Source organism: Apus apus (genome assembly GCF_020740795.1).
Source record: "Apus apus isolate bApuApu2 chromosome W unlocalized genomic scaffold, bApuApu2.pri.cur SUPER_W_unloc_1, whole genome shotgun sequence".
Taxonomy (NCBI): Eukaryota; Metazoa; Chordata; class Aves; order Apodiformes; family Apodidae; genus Apus; species Apus apus.
The window spans coordinates 520,455-536,047 of NW_026248896.1; the positions used below are offsets into that span (position 1 = coordinate 520,455).

The window sequence follows — 15,593 nt, forward strand, 5'->3', positions numbered from 1 at the left end:
TATGTGGGGAAGAAAAGAACAGTTTCCCACAGGGAGGAACAGAATACCCAGCAGGACCAGAACCCTGGACTTCTGCAGGGCCAACTTTGGCCTCTTCAAACCATTGTTAAGGGAAGTCTCATGGGACAGGGTACTAGATGGTAAAGGGGCTCAAGATAGTTGGTCAACATGCAAGGACCACTTCTTGCAAGCTCAGGATCAGAGAATCCCAATGGGTAGGAAATCAAGTAAGGGAGCCAGGAGACCCGCATGGTTAAACAAGGAACTGCTGGGCAAACTCAAGTGGAAAAAGAGAACCTATGGATCATGGAAGGAGGGGCTGGCCACTTGGGAGGAATATAGGACTGTTGTCAGAGGATGTAGGGAGGCAATTAGGAAAGCTAAGGCCTCCTTGGAACTAAACCTTGCAAGTGAGGCCAAGGACAACAGAAAGGGCTTCTTCAAATACATTGCAGATAGAACTAACACTAGAGGCAATATAGGCCCACTGCTGAATGAGGTGGGTGCCCTGGAGACAGAGGTTATAAAGAAGGCAGAGGTGCTGAATGCCTTCTTTGCCTCTGTCTTTACTGCTGCAGACTCTCCCCAGGGGCCCCAGACCCCTGAAGCCCAAGAAGAAGTCAGGATGAAGGAGGAGTTTGCTGTGGTAGATGAGGAAGCAATCTGGACATCCAGAAATTGATGGGTCTGGATGGAATACACCTGCAGGTGCTGAGTGAACTGGCAGAGGTCATTGCTAGGTTGCTCTCCATCATCTTTGGTAAGTTGTGGGGAACAGGAGAGGTGCCTGAGGACTGGAGGATAGCAAATGTCACTCCAGTCTACAAAAAGGGTGAGAAGGAGGACCCGGGTAAGTATAGACCGGTCAGCCTCACCTCCATCCCTGAAAGGTGATGGAACAACTTGTTCTTGGCACTATCTCTAGGCATATCAAGGACATGGGGGTCATCAAGAGCAGTCAACATGGGTTTACCAAGGGGAAGTCATGTTTGACCAACCTTATAGCCTTCTATGAGGAAGTAACTAAGTGGAAAGATGATGGTAGGGCAGTAGATGTGGTTTATCTTGATTTCAGTAAAGCATTTGACACCGTCTCCCACAGCATCCTTGTAGATAAACTGAGGAAGTGTGGTCTTGATGGTCAGGTAGTGAGGTGGATCAAGAACTGGTTGAAAGGAAGAAGTCAGAGAGTTGTGGTCAATGGGGCAAAATCTAGTTGGAGGTCGGTGACTAGTGGAGTCCCTCAGGGGTCGGTACTGGGACCGGTGTTATTCAGTATTTTCATCAATGACCTGAATGAGGGAACAGAGTGTGCCCTCAGCAAGTTTGCTGATGACACCAAACTGGGAGGAGTGGCTGACACACCAGAAGGCTGTGCTGCCATTCAGAGAGACCTGGACAGGCTGGAGAGTTGGGCAGGGAGAAACTTGATGAAATTCAACAAGGGCAAGTGTAGAGTCTTGCATCTGGGGAAGAACAAGCCCATGGACCAGTACAGGTTGGGGGCTGACCTGCTGGAGAGCAGTGTAGGTGAAAGGGACCTGGGGGTCCTGGTAGACAGGAGGATGACCATGAGCCAGCAATGTGCCCTTGTGGCCAAGAAGGCCAATGGCCTCCTGGGGTGTATTAGAAAGGGGGTGGTTAGTAGGTCAAGGGAGGTTCTCCTCCCCCTCTATTCTGCATTGGTGAGGCCACATCTGGAATATTGTGTCCAGTTCTGGGCCCCTCAGTTCAGGAAGGACAGGGAACTGCTGGAAAGAGTCCAGGGCAGAGCCACAGAGATGATGGAGTGGAACATCTCCCTGATGAGGAAAGGCTGAGGGAGCTGGGTCTCTTGAGCTTGGAGAAGAGGAGACTGAGGGGCGACCTCATCCATGGTTACAAACACGTTCAGGGCGAGTGTCAGGAAGACAGAACCACGCTTTTTTCAGTGATGTCCAGTGACAGGACAAGGGGCAGTGGGTACAAACTAGAGCATAGGAGGTTCCACGTAAACATCAGAAAAAACTTCTTTCCTGTGAGAGTGACAGAGCCCTGGGACAGGCTGCCCAGAGAGGTTGTGGAGTCTCCTTGGATGAAGACATTCCAAACCCGCCTGGACACATTCCTGTGTGATGTGCTCTGGGTGATCCTGCTCTGTCACAGGGGTTGGACTAGATGATCTTTCCAGGTCCCTTCCACCCCCTAATATTCTGTGTAGCATTAGCATCCACGTTTTAAAAGTTGTTAGTAAAATTCTGTGGGCAGTGGATGAGGACTATTGTTAGCATTGTTTTCTTGTGTGTATCTGAAAATATCTTCCTAATGGTACCGGTTATCATATACCTGTATTGTTATCTGTGCATTAACTAATGTGTCTAGACAAGTGCCATGCTGGCTAACTGACTAACCCAATATGATAGTATCCCTTTTTAGAGCAACAAGGATTAAGCTGAAGAGGATCACTGTGGTATTTCCAGTAGGAAGGGCTATTATTAATGCTTGGGGAGGCAGGGTGTGCTCTTTGGGGCTGGGATGGAGTAGCCTCTGAGCACTGTGACTGGAACTCTCTGCCTTCCTGATCAACCTGGCTTTTTTTTTTTTTTTCCTTTTTCATTTTACCATTTAGATTGTCAGACCCTGGGCTAAGTTATTTGTCTGCTCAGTCAGTTCTCAGAGATATAAAAGAAATTGTTTAACTGTCTTGGGAACAGGATAAACAGTAAGTGTCTGCAACGTGTCCCATAATCTAGAGATAAGATGCTGTAGAACTGCATAGACTTATGCTGTGCTACATGTGTAAAGTTGTTAAAGCTATTTAAAAATGTTTTTCAGGTTCTAAATGGCTTCTAAGAAGGTAGACTCTGACTCTCACGGTAAGTGAAATTTTTAATCCTTGTCTTTTCAATAAATGAATCCTACCATTGTTGCTGATTAATGTCCCTGCCTAGACAGTCCATAGACACTAATCTGTTTAGCCTTTGAGTAGTTTTTTGTTAGGAAAGAAGTGCCTTGGCTTCCTTCTTGCATAGTTGCTTGCTGATGCTGTGCCTGTTCTCTGGTTAAACTGAAATTCAGCCTGTGACTGTTCCCCACTCAATCACAGCAGAATAATACCTTCCATTTTTCCCTTCAAAATCAGAGCTGAACTGCAGTTGTGAAACTGATCTGATGTTTGCCAAAGTGGACAGTAGATATGTAGTTCCTTGCTATGAAAGTCACATGAGAAGTTGTATTGGAAGTCAAGATTTTAATATATCATTGAGCTATGCTTGCTTTTTTCCCCAGCAGTGATGGGGTTTTTTAATACTAAATTGGACTAATCTGGTTCAGCAGGCAAGTGGAGAAGATAATATCATCTACATTTGAGATGTGTAGTGTCATACAGTTATTGGTATACTAAAAATTATTTGCCTGTATATGCGCTTATCTTTTAGAAAATGAGGTGTAATTTGGGAGGATTAATATTTCTGTGGAACGTTGAAGTTCAGTTTGTTGTATGTAATGTAGCTTCTTCAATAATCATTCAAGGCAGTACTGGGAGGTTCATGTGAAATTTCTAACATGAATTTTCATGCTATAGAAACTTCTGCTTTGAGAAAGCCTTGATCTTCCTGGATAATATTTCAAATGAGAGGGTCCTTGGCAATTCCATTTTTCTTTGAGTTTTTTTATTCAGTCTTGCAAGTGTAAAGTACAGAATAAGAAATGCTTCACTTAAATACATTGTTAAGGATTAATAAAAATGGCCTATAAAAACTTAATTTTTTAGATAATCTCCTTTGCTGTGGCCCAGTGGTCCTGCTGCAAGATAATTAATTTCTTTATTAGATTGTCATGGTTTAACTCTGGGCCGGCAATTAAATGAGTGACAGATGCTCTCTGTTAACCCCTCTTCCTTCCCTTATAGGAAAAGAGAGGGAATAAGGGAGAGAGACTCTTATGGGTTGGAAACTAAACTACACAGTGTTAATGAGATGGTAGTGATTAAATATATACAAATATACACAAAAGCACTAACACACTCTCCTCCACCCCCCTAGTAATGTCCATGACACCCCTTAGGCTGCAGGGCAGGCCCTGGAAAAGTCCTGGACTCGACTCCTGGAGTCAGTGGCAGATGGGAGCTGGGAAGCAGGAACACTGGGGTGCAGGAACACAGGGATTAGAATCAAGGGCAGATGAACAGATGGAGTCCTTCCAGGATGCCAACCCTGGATGAAGAGAGCGAGCCCCTTGTGATCCCTCAAATTTATATCCAGTATGATGTGTATCGTATGGGATACTTAGTTTTATTAACTTTGGTCACCTGTCTGGTTGACTCCTCCCCAAAGGAGTGTCTCAGATGTGACCCCTTATTCCCCTCAGGTTCACGAGCATAAGATGTTTTCTTCAGAACCAAGCAGTGGCCTTGTTTTTACATACCATTCTCTAGCCGTAACTATAAACATGGAGTGTTATCAGTCCTAGAAGCAGACACTGACTGGAAAACATGCTGTTAATTTCAGCAACTGCAGCTACTTAAAAGAGACTGAACTGAAAAGTAAAATCACAAAAAGAAAATTAGCTTTATCCTGGCTCAAACCAGGACATACATAGCTGCCAGCTCTTCAGCAGTTGTTCTCTTGTATCTATGAACATTCTGAACTGTTTGTCTTGTGAGGCTGTTTTTCTCTTCCTGAACCAGACTAGGAAAGATACTGCTCAGAGCTAGAATTCAACCTGTCATAAATATTTCCCAAAACAGCATGGTATGGTGGAACATGCTCCTGACTTCAAAATAACAAAATCAAACCAAATGGTGCTGTAAGCTGGCTGGTTAACTTGTCTACCCTTTTGTGTACTCTTTGTTCATAATGATACCAGTGACACTGTCACAGTAATGTTTCTGAGGAGCAGTGGAGCAACTTTCTTGGCTTATTATGTCTTAATAAATCACCAGAGCAATTTTCTCCAGGGTTGTTAAGAATTAATCTCACCAAGTGAATTTTGACTTACTGTAAAGCATCTAGGCCAACAGCTACCTTTAGCTCAGTGTCTCTGGCAGGCTGATGAAATCGGTCAACATAGTTGATGCATCTCTTGTACTTATTGTTGAGCTGCTTATAGGAGATGAGAGGACTGTTGTTGAATAACAGAATGGTTGAGGTTGGAAGGGACTTCTGGAGATCATGTCTAAACCCCCTGCTCAAGCAGAGCATTCTAGAACAGGTTGCTCAGGACCACGTTCAGATGGAGATGATGATGGGAATGTAAGCTATGGCTGGAGAGGAAGGAACCATTCTTGAATGGTATTCTTAGCATACACCTATAACTGTGCCTAAGCATGTAACTTCAAATGCTCTCCTGTCATTTGAATAATTGGAAGTTCAAGCTTAAGTTGTAGAAATTAGTGGATTTTAGAAATGCCGCTCTCATCTGTTGCACAACAGGGGTGGGTTATACTGTCCTGGTTTGAGCCAGGATGAGGCAAATTTTCATATTACTTTTTTTTTTTTTCAGTGAACTCTCTTTTAAGCAGCACACTTGCTGAAAATAGCAGCAAGTTTTCTAGCTAGTGGACTGATAATGCCTCAAGGTTTATAGATAGTGTTGACAGACCAAGGACACTTTGCTCTACTTGTTGAATCTACTGCTTCAGATAATTCTAAAGTAGAAGACTCATATCTACAACCCTCCCAATAGGGAGGAGGGAACAAGACAGATGGCAAAATCAGCGAATCAAAGGATTCCATCCATATATTTATGTAGGACTTGGTATAAATTCAGGGATCACGAAAGTCAAGCTGCTGCTGCTTCTTCTCTTCCGTTCATGGCTGGTGTCTGGGGAGGACTCCATCCATCCATCACTGTTGATCCCTAGGCTCGTGTATTCCTGACTCTCATAACTCTCCCCTCAGCTCCTATCTCTGGGCCGTTTCAGAACTGCTCACAGTTCAGGAGAGTGCCTTGGGAGTTGCTGGGGGTGGGGGGAGGAGATAGAGGTTTTGTACATTCCTGAACATATTTGTATATCATTGTACATAATTTATTTTATCATTAGTATTTAATTAAAGCCGCCTAGTTTAGTTTTCAATCTGAAAACCTCTCTCCTAGGTATCTCCTTTCCCTACCTGGGTGGGAGGGGATCAAGAGCATTGTTGTCATTGGTTTATTTGCCGATCCTGAGTCAAGCCGTGACAATAATTTATTGGCGCCCAACGCGGGGCTGTATCTTAAGCCCAGGCTATAAAATCTGACTAATTGGTGAACGTTTAAAATTACACCTCTGCTGGGAGGAATCCCTCAGATAGCACTGGGCAGCGCTTCTGCTGAATATGTTGATGGGTTGAAAACTGAACAGACACTTTCTGCAATGTATCTGCAGGACCCTTTTCCCCAACATGCAGTCGTACATGTGATATGCAGCTGGGATAATACTGCTCTGTGGAGCTGCTCTTGTTACTGTTTTATGGTTTATCAACAGGACTATGGCCATAATCAACTGTGTAATAACCTAATCTAGTGATCACAGGGATTGCGATACTGATCTGTATGGTGGCACTGTATGTGTACAGTACAAATCTTCATGTGAACAGAAAGGTCTATGTTGGTAATGGCAGTAGCAGGTTCAGTTTTACCTCTCCGTTTTCTCTCAGGCTGAATCTCCCAGCTCTTGATCTAAATAGCATGGTTTCACTAGGGATGCTTCTGCTGAATGTTTATAGTGTATTGTGGATGTGTAGAGTGAGATGTTCTTCCACTCACTGCCACTCCCCCATAGGCAAGCCTGTTGCCACCACTGCTGCTGCTGCAAAAGCTAAGGCCACTCCCACTCGATCCAAACAAGTAAAAGTTAATCCTGTGACCAAGGGTAAAGCAAAGGTGAAAGGTCCCAGACCTTATCCCAGACTGAAATCTCCCCAGTTTTCAGAAGACCAGGAAGAGAATGAAGAAGATTACTCTAAAGCAGATGGAGGAGCAGCCCCCTCTTAAGCAGATGACAATGATGATCTTGTCCAACCTTTCTCTCTAAAGGAACTGCACCTCATGAGAAAGGGCTTTACCCACAATGAAGGTGAGCCGCTTTTTTGTTGGTTGCTACGATGCTTTGATAGTGGGGCTTATACCTATGATGAAAAGCAAACTGAAAGCAAACTGTGGCCTGCACTCTGGTGCTAGAGGAATAGAGAAGAAGGCATGAGCAAAGTCCATAGTGGCACACCACCTGTCTGCTTTCGACAATAGGGAATAAGCAGGAGGAATTGCAGATGTGTGCATGCCTGCAGGGCTGTGATGTTATTGGTATCACTGAGATGTGGTGGGATGACTCCTATGACCTGAGTGTGGGGATTGTTGGGTATAAGCTCTTTAGGAAGGACAGGCAGGAGGGGGTGTTGCCCCCTACATCAAGGACCAGCTGGAGTCTGTGGAGCTCCACCTGGGGATGGAGGAGGAGTTTGCTGAAACCTTATGAGTCAAGGTTAAAGGGAATACAGGGACAGGAGATCTGGGGGTCTGCTACAGGCCATCAGACCAGGATGACTGGGTCAATGAGGCCCTCTACAGGGAGATAGGAGCAGCCTTGCACTCACAGGCCCTGGTCCTCATGGGGGATTTGAACCACCACAACATCTGCTGGAGGGACAACACAGCAAAGCACCAGGAATCCAGGAGGTTCCTGGAGTGCATTGATGACAACTTCCTCCTCCAAATGGTAGAGGAGCCAACAAGTAAAGGTGCTTTGATGGACCTTGTTCTCACTAACAGAGACAGGCTGGTTGATGATGTAAGACTTAATGGCAGACCATGACATGGTTGAATTCAGGATCCTTAGGGCAGCAAGGAAGTAGAGAAGCAAGCTCACTACCCTTGACTTCAAGAGAGCAGATTTTGGTCTCTTCAAGGAGCTGCTTGGTAGGATACTGTGGGACAAAGCCCTGGAGGGAAGGGGAGCCCAGGAAAGCTGGTTGATATTCAAGGATCACTTCCTTCGTGCTATGTGTCCCAACAAAGAGGAAGGCAGGCAGGAGAGCCAGGAGGCCTGTATGGATGAGCAAGGAGCTTCTGGACATGGTTAAATGTAAAAACGAGGTATACAGAGAGTGGAAGCAGGGCCAGATATCCTGGGGGGAGTACAGACAAGTTGTCAGAGAAGCAAGGGATTGGGTAAGGAAGGCCAAAGCACAGATAGAGTTGGACCTGGCCAGGGATGTGAAGAACAACAAGAAAAGTTTCTACAGGTATGTCAGTGATAAGAGGAAGATGAGGGAAACTGCGGGCCCGCTTCAGAAGGAAACTGGAGACCTGGCCATGCAGGACGTAGAGAAGTCTGAGGTACTCAGTGACTACTTTGCCTCAGTCTTCACTGGTAAAGACTCTGGTCACAACATCCAATTTAGAGAAGGCAAAGGCATGGACTGTGAAAAGGAAGATCTCCCCACTGTAGGAGAACAGCAGAAGACCTGAGGATGCACAAAGGACCTGACGGGATTCATCCACAGCTCCTGAAGGAACAGGCCGATGAATTTGCAAAGCCTCTGTCCATCATATTTGAAAAGTCTTGGCAGGCTGGAAAAGAGGAAACATAACTCCCATTTTCAAGAAGGGAAGGAGCAAAGATCCAGGGAACTACAGGCCAGGCAGTCTCACCGCTGTGCCTGGCAAGATCATGGAGCAGATCCTCCTGAAGGCTCTGCTAAGGCACGTGGAAAACAAAGGGGTGACTGGTGACAGCCAACACAGCTTCACCAAGAGCAAATCCTGCCTGACTAATTTGGCGACCTTTTATGATGGGGTCACAGCGTCAGTGGACCAGGGGAGAGCAACTGACGTCATCTACCTGGACCTGTGCAAAGCCTTCGACACTGTCCTGCATGACGTCCTGGTATCAAAACTGGAACAGTACAGATTTGATGGATGGACCACTCGGTGGGTAAGGAACTGGCTGGACGGTCACACTCAATAAGTTGTGATCAACAGCTCGATGTCCAGATGGAGACCTGTGATGAGTGGTGTTCCCCAAGGGTGGATACTGGGACTGGTGCTCTTTAACATCTTTGTCAGCAACATGGACAGTGGCATTGAGTGCACCCTCAGCAAATTTGCTGACAACACCAAACTGTGTGGTGTGGTTGACACGCTGGAGGGAAGGGATGCCATCCAGAGGGACCTTGACAGGCTGGAGAAGTGGGCTTGTGCAAACTGCATGAGGTTCAACCAGGCCAATTGTAAGATTCTGCACAAATACAGGCTGGGTGGAGAGGGATCTAAAACAGTTCAGAGGAGGAGGACTTGGGGGAGATGGTGGATGAGAAGCTCAACATAAGCCGGCAATGTGAGCTTGTAGCCCAGAAAGCCAATTGTGTCCTGGGCTGCATCTGAAGAAGCATGGCCAGCAGGTCAAGGGAGGGGATTCTCGCCCTTTACTCTGCTCTGGTGAGACCCCACCTGGAGTACTGTGCCCAGTTCTGGAGCCCCCAACATAAGAAGGACATGGAGCTCCTGGAGAGAGTCCAGAGGAGGGCCAGGAAGATTACGAGAGGCCTGGAGCACCTCTCCTATGAAGACAGGCTGAGAGAGTTGGGGTTGTTCAGCCTGGAGAAGAGAAGGCTCTGGGGAGACCTAATAGCAGCCTTCCAGTATCTAAAGGGGCTACAATAAAGCTGGGGAGGGACTTTTTACAAGGGCAGGGAGTGAGAGGACAAAGGGCAATGGCTTAACACTGGAAGAGGGGAGATTTAGATGAGGTATTAGGAAGAAATTCTTTACTGTGTGGGTGGTGAGACACTGGCCCAGGTTGCCCAGAGAAGCTGTGGCTGCCCCATCCCTGGAAGTGTTGAAGGGCAGGTTGGATGGGGCTCGGAGCAACCTGGTCTAGTGGGAGGTGTCCCTGCCCATGGCAGGGTGGTTTCAACTAGATGATCTTTAAGGTCCCTTCTGACTCAAGCCGTTCTATGATTGTGTGATTCCGATCCTAGGAAGGGAATGATAAATTATGCTCCCAGAGTTTCTAACTCTACTCAGAAGTGCACTGAACAGTGACCAAAACTCAGTGTAAATAAACCTCTGCCTGTAATTAACACCTCTATTCAGTGTTCTTTCAGTGGCTTGTGATTGGCAGGTGTTATTTCTTGTCTCGGTATGTCATAGTTTGACTCAGGGTCGGCAACTGTAGGCATTGTCTTGATTTTGTTGTTATCAAAAACCAAATTTGAAGAACAATGATGTAATTTTCTAGCTTGGCTGAGGGTGAAATTTTTTTGACCGGCTCCAGCCGGTCTGGAGTTCTGCTGTTGCAGGTTCCCACCTGCTCATTCTTGCTGGCACTGCTGTGCGTGTGGCTGGGAAGTCAGCTGCTTTGCGTTCAGGCGAGTTTCCTTGTAGGGTTAGTTTTCACCAAAGGCAGAGATATGATCCAGCTGACCTCACAGCCTATATGAGCACTAACTAGTTGCTGTCACAAGGGTGGTGAAACTGTTTGGGTGGGTGAGGAAAGAAACAAGTGGATTCTCAAAGATGTGCTTAAGCCAATTGTGAAACTTTATGACAGGTGATTCTCTCTTAGTGATTCTATTTTTAGCAAGGTAATGTGTTTATCTTGGGTTTTTTTCAAATGTTAGTATGAATGACAAGATGTGCCTGAGAGCAGTATGTGAAGAGCTGGGGCACAGAGCATATTGTGAGCACTTCTTGCATGAAGAATAAGCAGTCTTTTTCGTGCATGTTCTTTGTGTCTGTCACAGTTTGACTCAGGATTGGCAACTGAGCCAGCGACAATAATGCCCTCGATCCCCTCCCCTTCCCACCCAGGTGGGAAAGGAGAGAGCTGTGTTTCCACCCCTGGGACAGTTGATTCCAGGTGTACTGGACTCCCCTCCAGGTGAAAGCAAACTGTGGTCTGCACTCTGGTGCTAGAGGAATAGAGAAGACATGAGCAATGTCCATAGTGGCACATCACCTGGCTGCTTTCGACTGCAGCTCGTACTGAAGTTCTAGCATGTCCGGCACAGCAGCACCGAGCGGTGGTGTCACCTCATTCAGGCCACGATAGTCCACTGTCAGCCTCCACTCGCCATCAGGCTTTCGCACTGGCCAAATAGGGCTGTTGAAGGGTGAGTGAGTCCTGCTGATCACTCCCTGGCTCTCCAGTTGCCAGATCAGTTTATAAATGGGGATCACAGAGTCTCTGGTGGTGCGATATTGGCGTCTATGCGCTGTTGAAGTGGCAATTGGCACCGGTTGGTTTTCAGCCTTCAGCAGCTCTGCTAGAGAAGAGTCATCTGAAAGGCCAGACAAAGTACACAGCTGTTCAGTGTCCTCAGTCTCTACAGCTGCTATACCAAAGGCCCACTGGTACCCTTTCGGGTCACAGAAATATCTTCCCTTGAGATAGTCTATGCCAAGGATGCACGGAGCATCTGGGCCAGTCACTATAGGGTGCATTTGCCACTCCTTACCAGTGAGGCTCACACCGGCCTCCACAACAGTCAGTTGTTGAGAACCTCCTGTCACCCTGGAAATAGTCACGGATTCTGTCCCTTTATGATTCGATGGCATTAGGGTGCACTGTGCTCTAGTGTCCACAAAGGATTTATACTTCCATGGTTCTAATGCGCCAGGCCACTGAATCCACACAGTCCAGTAAACTCAGTTCTGCCTCTCCTCCTCCTGGCCAGAGGTGGGGTTACTTCTAATATTGAGCATTAGAGGTCGATGCACCATCCTGGGTGTTGACTGGTGCAGCCTTCTTCTTGGAAGAACCATCTCCTGCCATTGTTCTGCTTAGTAGCTCTTGCACACGCAACTGGAGAATATCAGTGGGTTTCTTGTCCCAGATTCTTATGTCCTCTTTAAAATAATTATGTGTTGGAGACCACAGCTGACGTCGCAGTGGGTCCTGTCTCTCTCGCTGCTGTCTTGTAGCAGGACGTCTCTTCTTAATGGCTGCAACATGTGACCAGTTGTCTCTAGGGAGATTCTGGGGTTTACCTCCCCATCTGTTTGGCATCTTATTCTTTCTGTCAGTCATTTGTTCAATGGCTGAGGTGTGGAACTGATGGGAATCAGAGATTATGTCTCCATACTGTTGTGCTTTGAAAGCCACTTCACGCGCAGTTGGTCTTACGCCGTCATCAAAGCATCCCATGAAGGAGAATATATGGGCATGTGCTGCTGGTACAGCCTGAGCAAATCTCCGGAACATCTGTGTGTCACACTCAACATCATCAGGATTTGTAAGTCCATCTTTATCATAGATAACTTCTCGCACAGCTATCTCTCTCAAGTATGTGATGGCTTTCTCGAGAGTGGGTGTTCTGCTCCAGTTCCATTCGATGTCACCCTTGTGGGGGTATCTCTCTCTCACAGCTGAAAGAAGTCGGTCCCACAGGGTGGTAACTCCCACCTTATTACTAAGTGCTCTGTCAATACCAGCATCTCTGGCCAGGGATCCCAACTGCTTGGCTTCTCTCTCGTCCACGTTGTGGGTTTCAGCCCCACTATCAAAGCATCGGAGCAACCATGGAAGAATTCCCTCACCATCAGTGCGGGTGAAGTCCTTTCTAATGAGGCGCAGTTCTTTCATAGAGAAAGGCTGGACAAGGTCATCGTCGTCATCTGATGGAGAAGGGCCTGCTGTTCTATCTGCCTGAGAGTGGCCTGATTTTTTTTATCTGTTTGTGAGGCACCTGCCCCATCAGCTGATTTAGAATCCTCTGCCTCCTCAATTTCAGTCTCTATCGTTGCCTGAAGAAACTCTGGATGTGTCAGATGGGAGCGGGTAAAAAGGGAGGAGCCTTTTTGCCTTTTCCTTGCTCCTGGTCACAGGATGAACTAGCCTGATTCGCAAGGGATTGGACTTTATCTTTGTAGAAGCGGTTGTTTTTGTAGCAGCACTTGTAGAGGCAGCTGTTTTTGTAGCAGTACAAGTGGTGGTATCAGCAGCAGTGGTGGTATCAGCAGCAGCAGTGGCAGCAGCATTGCCTGTGGGGGATTGCAAGTGAGTGGAACAGCACCTCACCCTATGTATCCAAAATACATTATGAACATTCAGCAGAAGCATCCCAACTGCAACAGTGCTATTCAAATCAAGAGCTGGGAGATTCAGCTTGAAAGAAAATGGAGAGGTAAAATTGAACCTGCTACTGCCATTACCAACATGGACCATTCCGTTCACTTGAGGATCTGTACCATAATAGTACGCATACAGTGCCCCCATAATTATACAGTTGATTATGGCTACAGTTCTGTCGATAAACCATAAAACAATCACAAGAGCAGCTACACAGAGCAGAATGCCCTTGGCTGCACACCACATGTACAGTTGCATGTTTGGAAAAAGATCCAGTAGATTCATTGCAGAAAGTGTTTGTTCAATTTTCAATCTGTCATGAAATTCAGCAGAATTATTGCCCAATGCTATCTGAGGGATTCCTCCCATCAGAGATGGAATTTTGAAAACTCCCAATTAATGAAAATGTGTAAGCTGGGCTTAAAATCAAGCCCCACGTTTGGCGCTAATAAATTGTCGCCATTTGACTCAGATCGACAACAATGCTGTCGATCCCCTCCCACCCAGGTAGGGAAGGAGAGAGAGAATAAGGAGAGAGACTTGGCTGGATTGAAAACTAAACTACACAGCTTTAATTAAACACCAATGATAAAAGAAAATATATACAATTATATACAAATATGTTCCGATATGTACAAAGCCCCTATTGCCTCCCCCTACCCCCAGCAACTCCCACAGCACTCTCCTTAGCTGTGAACAGTTGTGAAAATCTCAAAGTGCTGCTGGAGAGAGCAGCAGAGCAGACAGGAACTAAGGGGAGAGTTATCAGGGTCAGGAGAGCTTGAGTCTAAGGGTTGACGGTGCTGGATGCACGGAGTCCTCCCCGGACGCTGGCCATGGACGGGAGAGAAGGGAAGAAGAAACAGGAAGGAAGTTGTCTTCTGTCATCTCTGACCTTCCTCTAAGCTTACGTAGATATATAGAATGGAATATCTCTGGCCAGTTTTCCTGTCTGCCTAGTTCAGCCTCCTATAGGGGAGTCATAGATACGACTCTCCTCCCAGTAGCATCTGAGCCAGCTGGGCAAAGATGTGACCTTGGAATCTCGGCAGTAACATAAACATTCCAGTGTTATCAGTCCACTAGCTGGAACACTTGTTGCTAGTTAAAAGAGAGCTCACTGAAGGAAAAAAAAAAAATCATTAAGAGGAGAACTGGCTTAATTCTGGCTCAAACCAGGACACTAGAGAATGCACATTCCTGGTTACAGTCAAATTGTGAAATCTCTCTATGAGGTGACCTGAAAGAAGAGCAACTTTAAATGGGGTCCTGAACAACAGAAAGCTTTTGAGCACATTAAAAAGGAGATTGTGCACGGAATGGGCCTTGGACCAGTTTGAACAGGGCCAGACATCAGAAATGTGCTTCTTCTCTACTCTTCAGCTGGATACAATGGTCCTACCTGGAGCCTCTGGCAGAAAGCACCAGAGGAGACTAGAGGTCAACCCCTATGTGATCTGTCTTAGGTGTTCCTGCTGCAGCAAGGAGGTTGGACTCGATGATATTCAGAGGTCCCTTCCAAACCCTATGATTCTATGATTCCAGAGCCAGAGCTACAGAAGTTCTGAGGCTAACTATACTTTAACTGAAAAGGATATACTAGCAGGATATGAAGGAGTTAGAGTGATTGGCACTGAAGCGCGGCTCCTCCTGGCACCCAGATTGCCAGTACTGAGCTTCATGTTCCAGAGTAATGTTTCTCCTATCCATCATGCCACCAATGTGACTTGGAGTAAATGGACTGCTTTAATTACCCAGCAAGCTCATATATGAATACCTAATTATCCAGTATCATAGAAGCAATTACAAACTGGCCAGAAGGAATGCCACCACAAGAAGTGGTGAGATGGGCTCAAGAAGCTCCACCATATGATCATCTACCAGAGACTGAGAAACAATTTGCTCTTTTCACCGATGGCTCCTGTCGTCTTGTAGGGAACTGCCGGAAGTGGAAAGCTGCTGTGAGGAGTCCTACATGACTGGTTGCAGAGGCAGCTGGAAGGAGGAGAATCAAGTCAGTTTGCAGAGGTAAAAGCCATCCAGCTGGCTTTGGACATTGCTGAGCGAGAGGGGTGGCCGAGACTCTATCTCTACACTGACTCGTGGATGGCAGCAAATGCCTTGTGGGGTTGGCTGAAGCAGTGGCAGCAAAACAACTGGCAGCGAAAGGGTAAACCTATTTGGGTTGCTGAGCTGTGGAAAGACATTGCAGCTGGGATAGAGAAACTGGTGGTAAAAGTGCATCATGTGGATGCACACGTGCCTCTGAGTCGAGCCACTGAGGAACATCGACACAACCAATGGGCAGATGAGGCTGCTCAAGTGTTCCAAATAGGCTGGGAACACAAGGGTGAGCTCTTTCTGGCTCGGTGGGCCCATGACACTTCAGATCATCAGGGCAGAGATGCAATATACAAATGGGCTTGTGACCGAGGGGTGGACTTAACCATGGACACTATTGCACAGGTGATCCACGATTGTGAGATGTGTGCTGCAATTAAGCAGGCGAAACAGTTGAAACCTTTGTGGTATGAGGGGAGGTGGTCAAAGTACAGGTTTGGGG

At 46.6% G+C, this 15,593-nt stretch overlaps 1 protein-coding gene across 8 annotated transcripts in view; it reads left to right on the forward strand.

Annotated features, from left to right (window-relative positions):
- The window catches only part of LOC127396383 (ubiquitin-associated protein 1-like), a 97,044-nt gene that overhangs the window by 56,222 nt on the left and 25,229 nt on the right, over positions 1-15,593 (forward strand). For 3 of the 8 annotated variants that reach the window (XM_051644002.1, XM_051643998.1, XM_051644001.1), the window contains exon 2: positions 2,815-2,855. The exons of 1 other annotated variant lie outside the window; for it this stretch is intronic. In XM_051644002.1, coding sequence (XP_051499962.1) covers positions 2,822-2,855 — 34 coding nt within the window. In that variant the 5' untranslated portion in view covers positions 2,815-2,821. Of the gene's footprint in view, positions 1-699; positions 761-2,814; positions 2,856-6,885; positions 7,037-14,965; positions 15,059-15,593 lie in introns of those variants that run through there. 4 more of the 8 variants (XM_051643999.1, XM_051644004.1, XM_051643997.1 and 1 more) reach the window with 3 other exon arrangements.